Below are 9,546 nucleotides of genomic sequence, written 5' to 3' on the forward strand. Positions count from 1 at the left end.
CACTCATAAATGTATTTATTCAAAAAAATAGCAACTTTACATATGTACATGTTCATAGAAATCTGTTAAATTGATATAAAACATGTTTACAAAAGATAATTTAAAACATAACTGTAGATTTACAGATATCAGTGACTCTACCTAATAGTTCATTCCTGAATTACAAAATCTTAAGCAGCAAGAGCTAAAGTTTTTTATTTAATCTTGCATTCACAAACATTTCAGGAAGAACAGATTGCACTTAGATCCTCGTGGACAGTCGCAGAGCTGACCAAATCGAGAGCCTTTCTTCACTGTACAGAAATCCCCAATGTTACACTGGAAAAGGACAGAGAAGAAGTTACTATGAGGAAAATAAATGTGTTGTTAATTAAATAACAATAATGAGTACATCAAAGTACTTAAAACAAATTTAGAGTACTAGTTTTTACCACTAGATGTCACCCAAGTCAATTTCCCTACAAAATAGCTGTACTTGCAGGCAAGTCACAGTCTTTTTGTTTGTTCGTTTTATAACAGTGACTGTGACATTTTTCCTGGCTTGGACTTTTTCTGCCACCTTCATTTCACTGTACACATTTTTAGATTGTAGTTTAAAATCCACTGTAATCAGTTTCATCCTTTCTGAGATGCGAGGCTTGTTTTATAAGAATATATATGACTACATAGATCCAAAGTATCTAGAAACTCCAGTTTGGTGTTCAACTGCACACACACAGTTTGTATAATCTCCATAGAAAAGCATCAGACTGAGACATTGGAACAGCCACGCATGAACCTAAGATCACCGTGATTAATGCTAAGTGTTGACAAGAGCCGTGGAACTGCGTTCTTTGGAGTGACAGAGCTGCATCCAATACCTTGGGAATGACCCGGAGAGGCGGATGTGACCCAGAGCTGATAATCCAATATCAGTGACTGAGATCACTAATGCTCTTGTGACTGAATGCAATCAAATCCTCACAACAACATTCTGTTATCTATGTGTAGACTCTTCCCAGACGAGAATAGCCTGTTACTGTTACTGTAGCAAAGAGGGACAAATTCTCTATTAACACCCTTGATTTTAAAACAAATTTTGGATGAGCAGGTGTCTTTAAACTTTTGGACACACTGTAAATGTGTGTGTATATGTGTGAGTGAGTCAGTGAGTGAATGAGTGAGTGAGTAAGTGTGCTGTGCTTAAAACCTACTTCTGGCAGGCGGCTGTGTTTTCTCTCCCATGTTACAGTTCTTCTGTTCTGCAACTTTTCCAGCACTTTCTGTAGGACTCCAAGCTGCAAGTAAAGATCCAAACTGAGTTAACTGTATGGTGGTCTTGTGACCAATGGACATGTTGGTCACCTCCTCTGGGAAAAGTCAGTGGACACCAAACACTCCAGTTCTTGTGATTGAAAATTTAATTTCAGATGGTTTTAGCTCCAGTTTAGAATCCAATTAATACCAACAGAAACTATTAGAAGCCACTGTTTATTGTACATGTGAGTGACTTTACCGCAGCCAATTGTTAATTCACCTACATGCTTAAAGATGTCTTTAAGATGTCTCTTTAAGGGTGCTTTAGTAAACAGAATGGTTCTGTAGAACCATAAGTGCTATATAAAACCATTTATCAGATTGATGAAGTGTGTGTTTTTTATGGTTCTATATGGAACCAAAAACTATTCTTTTATTGCTACAAGCTTGACATCATAACAACAAAAGAACTATTTTTGTTGCTACACAGAACCATTTTCCAAAAGGCTGTACACAGAACCATATACACATTCTTCATCAATCTGAGGCACCATTTCACCATGCCAAGAACCATTCAAGCATGAAATCATAGATCTATAGAGGACCACTTCCTTTGATAAAGAACTCTTGAAGAACCACGTGCAGAGAAATGTTTTCATATTGTGCTCCTGAACGAACTCCATCCATCCATCTAAGCCGCTTCTCCGTCAGGGTCGCAGGGGGGTGCTGGAGCCTATCCCAGCAGTCTTCGGGCGGAAGGCAGGATACACCCTGGATGGGTCGCCAGGCCATCGCAGGGCAGACAGACAGACACAGACAGTCACTCACACCTAGGGGCAATTTAGCACGTCCAATTGGCCTGACTGCATGTCTTTGGACTCCGGAGAACCCGGAGGAAACCCACGCAGACACGGGGAGAACATGCAAACTCCACACAGAGAGGACCCTGGTCACCCGGCCAGGGAATCGAACCCAGGCCCTCCTCGCTGTGAGGCGACAGCGCTACCCACCACGCCACCGTGCCGCCCCTGAACGAACTCCTTAGTGCATATTTTAGCCCTTTTCCTGCTTCCCTTTAGCCCCCTTTTACCCTTATTAAGGGCTCTGCAGCTTGAGTCAGGCATGTTAAAGCAGGAAAAGCATTAGATTGCACAGGACAAGGGACCCTGTTCTAGAGCTATGGACTATGTTAAAGCTTTTATCTTAAATCAGAATAACAGAGCTGTAAAGGGATGAACACTGAACTCAGGTATAATGGCTCATCTACCCACCAGCTCTCGCTTCTCTTCACTTTGGTCCCCCGATTTCTCTGAACTCGCGTCTATGAGAGTGGCTCTGGAGATAATGATGAGGAGGAAAACCCACAGAGTGAGTGAGATGCCCTCAGCCCTGGTCATGGCTCTGATTCCTCGCAGCTAATCTCAGGTGTGTCCGCAGCCACTGCTCTCCAGCTTCTGCATGAATGAGTGGGTTTAATGAGAAACTACAACACATTAAGTAGATTAACTTACAGTTAAACGTCTCAGTTTTTTCCTCACCCGTTTTCAGACAGAACCCGCCCTCCTTTGCTCGGATTGGTTGTACTGAATACAGTACTGTCTCGGATAAGCCTGCTTTACGGTGTTCCCACTTACACATATAACTAAAATCATTAAGTTTGTTTCTGGTCAACAGCACATTGATTTTTGTTTCTTTATGTAAAATGAGTAAATTTAAGTTACATTAAAGTATTGATTAAAATATCCTAATATCTTGTGTTTCTACAGACTTTTTGCAAGCTGAAACAGACCTGCTATGACAAGAAAACTATAAAACCATTTTAAAAAACGTAGATTTTCACATTTAAAATTGCTTTAAAAATGAGAAGATATCCCTTCTTTTCTCCTGTGCAGAGAAAAGGATGGAATGTCAACTACAAGTCTCCACACTCATATGGAAAATAAATATATCGCTGCTGTTCGAACAAAACCTCGTATATCCAAAGTGAAAACTTTACAGTAGAAGAAAAAACGTATTTTACTTTTAATGTAATTCAATGCAACCAGATGTTTTTCCAAGTAATTTTCGGCCATTTCTTTTGGTCCATTAATCATGAAAGTTATTGGTATTTTCAAATTATGTCAAAAACGATATGAGGTTTTGTATCAAATACATTTGAAAATGTTTGATAATGGTCAAAAATGTATTTTTGCTTAACATACAGTAGTGCTTGAAATACTTTTCGTAATGAAACAATATATTTGAAGTGTACGTCATACATAAAAACGCATGCCTATGTATGTCTTATATTGGACTTTATTGAGCTGTGATTCCGTCTTTAAGATGTAAATAAAGCAATTCAGTAGTTTGATATAAAATTAGGGATTCATGGCAGTCATAGCAGTTTACAGCAGTGGTGATAGTAACCAGATGTTTGAAGCTACTTAAAGCTATATGTCATTAGAGAATTATCTGAGATGGTTATGATTATGGTATCTGATGCTTTTAGATATTGTTATACAATAGGTGAAAAATTGATTGCATAGATTTAGTTCTTTTAAATCCATTCATGGTGGAGAGCTACATGCAGGGTGTTGCAAGGTTAAATAGTTCCCAAATAAATCTTTTTTTGTCAGATTTACTGATGTTTTACCATTATTTACCTCAGAAGACATTTGGACATTTACAGATTGTTTTGAATAGTTAATATAATGTCTATGTGTGTGTTGTAGATGTCACAACCCTGGTTCCTGTTACCACCTCTGTAGAGAATTCTGGCTCAGTTTTTTCCAGAGTGGAGCATTTCACATTAAATCACAAGGAATGTCTTTATTTACACCTCAGCCACTGCAGAATTAAAAAAAAATCGTTTTTTTTCCCCTTTGAAGTTCTCTAAGCTCAGAGGGTGGAGGTTGCATTGCAGACATTTCAATGAGCTCAGTGTTTTCACTGAGGGTTAGTGATTGGCTTAAAACATCCATGGACTGCCAAAGAGTGTCAGCTATGAGGCAGTCGCAGTACGAGAGGGCGTGCTCTGTCAGAATACAGGTGGTTTGAACCATGACTCTCCTCTTTTACCTGCTCGGCCCAGTAAACAGGTCCTGTCCTGTACTGATTACATAAAAGTCTATAAAGGAGAGACCCGGCAGCCTTAATCTGCCTCTTTTAGGTGCCTTAATGCGGATATGGCGTCAAAGGGCATCCCTCATTACCTAATTATATGACATGAACGCACTTCCACCTAGACGGATAGACATTAGGTCAGTTTTGTTAGTGTGTTTGTTAGGGATTAGATGTGCAGTTTCAGATTTTGTAAGTGATGTTGGATGTAAATGTGTGTGTGCTAGGGTCCTTCCACCTCCCACATTCCTGCAGGGTGGCAGAAAGTCACACACACTGTGTTCCATTATCATGAATGATTTAAATAGTTGTGCGGTGAATAATGGTGGTGCTGTTATATTTGTAGTGCTGCACTCAGGAATGTTTATATCGGTGTCACTTAAATTGAGTTTAACAGCACTTCTGTGAAGGAAAATATAATTAAGCACAAAAACTCCTTTCTGTGTAGTAAACATGAAACATAGTTCACCATAGACTGTAGGGATGCACAGAAATGAGACATACACATAAATATTACTACTAAGTATTATTAGTATGTTATTTAAGTTAACCTTTCTACCTTGTGAGTTCATGTCCCTGGTCATAATAACGTCTCTGCTGATGGAATGGAAACTTGGATATTTTTGATCGATATAATCAAATGAATGTTCCCAGTAACTGTGTAATCAGATTAACTAGGACACTGCTGGCGCTCTGTGTGTGAAATGTTGTGACATTGGATTGAGCTACTAGTGAGCAATGATGGGTGATGGGGGAGGGTTTAGTATCCCCTGCTAACAATTCACATCCCTTCACAAAGACAGCTGTCCTGAGATTGAACACTCAGCACAACTGCACATTTCCTGATATCAAAAAAAATGTATGCAACTGGCATAATAAAAATGGCATGTAATGGCATCCACGCTTTTTTTTTAATTATACACATTTCCATCAAAATATATTGCTTCATTGTTATTGATAAAAAAAAAACAATTTGCATGGTTCAACTGTGGGACCTGCAAAACAGGCAGACATTGCATTTGATTTTGATTTTTACTGTGAAAAGAGATTAAGCACAATTCATCCTATCATTTCAAAAAACATAATGCCTGTTTTTCCATAATCAAACCAAAATATGTTAACAAATTATAGACAGAATAGAATAGAATAGAAAAGAACAGAATAGAATAGAATGAAACTAAAGACAGTTGTAGAGCTGAAGCTAAGCTCTAGTCCTTGAGAACCACAGAGTGTTTTCCCTCATCTCATACATCAAGTTCACCTCCATTAGGCCTTGGTTTTGAGCTGAAGAGTTGATCAAAGCTTTAAGGGAGGGTTAAATGCTTCTACTGGGGGACTGGAGTCTTACGTTTCCTCTTGTCATTCTCCACAGTGATTTACTGATTCCTAATGAAGATTAGAATATGGCCCGGCTTCAACTTGTCCTGTATTTTCTATCTGCTTTTGCTAAAAGGGTGTTCCAATTCTTGAACATTTGTGAATTATTCAGTCACTGAAATATAAACACAGTCTGAGTTCTTTACAGTGGTGGTGACAGTAACCAGGGGTTGCAATAACTACAGTGCAAATTATATTTACTATCCAAAATGACTAGTACATCTACATGTGTCTTCTGAGTTTTGAGTATGTGTAATGTGCAATAAGGTGAGATAGATATGAGTCTGAAAAAAATTCTTTGCAAATTTTTCACTGGGGACCATTTTGCCCACAGCTCCCTGCATGTACCTCTCCTGACTTCATTAATACAAAAATAAAGTTACTTATATTCAAATATCATTGTTTACAGTGCACACACACACACACACACAAACACACACTCACTCTTTCTATACTCCTGTAACCTGCAGTAGACCATGGTGTGTAATAGCCTCAGCAGGTGAGGATTATTATAGTACATGGAAAGTAGCCTGGTCTTAATGCCGTGTAATCAGAACATGTTACTGACATTGTGTAAAGGCTTATGTGTCAGCGTCTCACACATATACACAGCAACACACACATGCACACACACAACATGTTGAAATAATGAAGAGCTCCAAGACAGTTCTCAAAATAGTTCATCCCATCAAGGGTCAGTGTCCAGCGAGCCAGAGAAACCTGAGCAAAACTCTCAGTTAAAAAACAGTGACACTGGATGAGGCACCAAAGATCTAAAGCCACTTGTTCTCAAAATAGCTAAAGGCGCAAGACGATAAGCCTCACACACACAAACACACACACACACACACACACACACACACACACACACACACACACACACACACACACACACACACATTCAAAGAGAGGGACAAATCATTAAGGAAACTGTGTGAAGGAGAGAGCTAAAGATATGATGCAAGATAATTTGAGAAATAATGATTGTGATATGATAATAATGACTCAGTAGAAGGTTTGATGATAATGATAAATACTATAGAATGTCACTATCATCAATTAGATTTTTCAGTCCAGGTGAATTCAGTTTGATGTTGGTATGTGGTCACACACCATTACTGAAGCTCATTTAATGCACATTAATAGGAACTCTTGGAACAGAACTGCTACATTTTGAGAATCTGTTAATTTCTTTGGTGTCTAGATAGGGTTGTCTAGATAGCATGTGGGTTTGGATATTCAGTGAGTGTAAAACTGCATCATATCGGCATGGTGAGAGGGAGTGGGAGCCACTGCACAACAAAAACACACTGTAAACTGAAATGCTTTTGGTTTGGTTTGTTTGGCTTTGTCATTTGGACAGCGGCTGCTCTTACTTTCCTCACACCAGCCTCACATCTGTTTTCAGCCCTGTCCTGCCTTCAGGTGGGGCTATTGCACTGTTGCTCAGTGAAATATTAAAACAAGTCATACAATTAAAACAAATCCAGTCAAAATCAGGTGGTTTGAGCCAGCAAAGCTTTAACAGTGAATAGAAATAGAAATAATATGTTCCAGACGCTTCCCTCTGGCAGAAGATTCAGGGATATCAAAGCCAGATATGCTAACAGCTTTTTCCCCAGAGATGTAGTACTAAATAATCACAGCGGACATGTCGCCCTTTAAAGTCAAACTGAAACCAACAAACCTCCTTTCTGTATTACAGTAACTCCTCTGTAACATAATGCTTATTTGCATCGCTGTATATTTGTTTGTTACAGATGTTCATGTCATCATGTAAGAGTCTTGCTATAATAATTATTATATTATTTCTATTTTCATACATAAACCGCTTCTCCCTCAGTGTCGCGGGGTTTGGAAGGGGGGTGGGTGGGTGGTTGCTGGAACATATCCCAGCAGTCATAGGGCGGAAGGCAGGATACACCCTGGACAGGCCGCCAGTCCATCACAGGGCAGACATTGTCATATTATATTATATTATATTATATTATATTATATTATATTATATTATATTATATTATATTATATTATATTATATTATATTATATTATATTATATTATATGTCTTCTCAGACCAGCATTTGTATAGACATTCACATGTGTTGTCATTGACTCTTCATTATATTCTCTATTCTGTTTATTGTATCCTTATTTTATTTGTCTCTTAGTCACACTAATATTTTTAATAATCTGTTTGCCTGTCTGGTCTGTTCAGGATGTTACATGTCATACATGTGTGCACTCACCAAGACAAAGTCCTTGTGTGTGTAACATACTTGGCAAAATAAAGTAAATAAATACATTTCTTTTCAGATTTGGACTATTACTACAATTAATTCTATTACTACTACTACTACTACTTCTCCTACTACTAATAATAATAATATTAACCATGCTCACTCTAAATTTATAGTGAGAACATCTGAGTAGAACACAATACACTCTTAAAAAAGAGTTCTTTAGCAAAGAAAATGGTTCTATAAAGAACCATGAACACTCGAAGAACCATTTGCATGATTACAGGGCTCTTTGCATCATGAAAGTGTTTGTATAGCATCTATAAGGTTTCTTCTATTGTTATGATGCCAAGCTTAAAACAATAGACGAACCCTTTTGGGCGCCATATAGAACCCTTAAAAATAACTTCCATCAACCCGAAGACCCTTTCATGATGCAAAGAACCCTTTAATCATGCAAAAGGTTCTTTGAGTGTTTATAGTTCCATGGTACAATTTTATTTCCTAAAGAACCCTTGAAGCACCATCTTTTCTTAGAGTGGAAGGTACTGTTCATTGTTAAGAGTATAATGACATTATTTCCTTCAAGTATCAAGCTAATCTGAGAGGGTCAGTCTGGAGGCCTTCAGTGATTCCACATGGATTGACCCAAAAGCTAAAGTGAATTTCTGTCTAAGGCCCAGACTGGGCCAGACTGAGTGATGTGGATTACAGAGTGATGCAGGTGTCTGACACAAGGCTCATACTGCCCCTCCTGATCAGCTGGTATTGCTCTACTACCTATACTAATTGACTGCATTAAAGGGTATAGCTGTGTGTGTGTGTGTGTGTGTGTGTGTGTGTGTGTGTGTGTGTGTGTGTGTGTGTGTTACTGCGTTACTTTGGTGTTGCCAGATTGGGTAGTTTCCTTCCTAATCGATCTAGGAAAATTGGTCTAAGGCTGCTTTTGAGTTAACTGAGCCCACTATGTTAATGTATATCAGTTTTATTTAAATTCAGTTTTTCTCATTCTGTGTGATCATATATTGATATATAGTACAGTTTTGAGAGATATTTGATTTCTCTTCAAGAAATGAGTTTGTGTATAGATAAGACAATTTAATATTCAATTCATTGCAACGTTTAAACCTATTACAGTTTCTTTAGAGTCATAAAAACATTACATTGTGCTGTGACTGTGTGTGGAGGTTCAAATAAACAAAAGAAATCCTGCTTTGCTTTTTACTGAAACATTTGCAGTATTAGAGAAACATATCAGACTACTTACGATGCTTTGGTCTTTGTTAAATGCATGCTTTAACAATAGTAATTTCATTTAGTGAGTGTGTGCAGATCTGCATAAAATCACTAACACAGCTGGTACTGAGCTTATGAAATACAAATGGCTTTTTGTGAAGAGTTTTCACATTAATCTTCTTTGGTTTTAGTTACTAGTTTTTACTTAATGTTTTTACAGTTTTCAAAATATAAACTACGTTACATTCAGTACAAGGGTATACCTGTACAAGTCTCAGCAGCTGAACCGGAAAAGTAATTTCGTCAGAAATTCGGCCTGTCCGACTCACAGTGAACTGTGCGGGTTTTGAATCAGGGCTGG

General features: G+C 38.1%; 1 protein-coding gene across 1 annotated transcript; it reads right to left on the reverse strand.

Annotated features, from left to right (window-relative positions):
* LOC108436081 (cocaine- and amphetamine-regulated transcript protein-like) lies at window positions 1-2,705 on the reverse strand. The gene is made up of 3 exons (XM_017712307.2): window positions 2,508-2,705; window positions 1,194-1,277; window positions 1-318 (listed from the first exon to the last, which is right to left on the reverse strand). Exons 1-3 carry the CDS (start codon window positions 2,631-2,633, stop codon window positions 211-213), a joined length of 318 nt encoding a protein of 105 aa, XP_017567796.1. The 5' UTR covers window positions 2,634-2,705; the 3' UTR covers window positions 1-210.
* Window positions 2,706-9,546: the final 6,841 nt, after the last annotated feature.

Source organism: Pygocentrus nattereri, chromosome 3 (assembly GCF_015220715.1).
Source record: "Pygocentrus nattereri isolate fPygNat1 chromosome 3, fPygNat1.pri, whole genome shotgun sequence".
Lineage (NCBI taxonomy): Eukaryota > Metazoa > Chordata > Actinopteri > Characiformes > Serrasalmidae > Pygocentrus > Pygocentrus nattereri.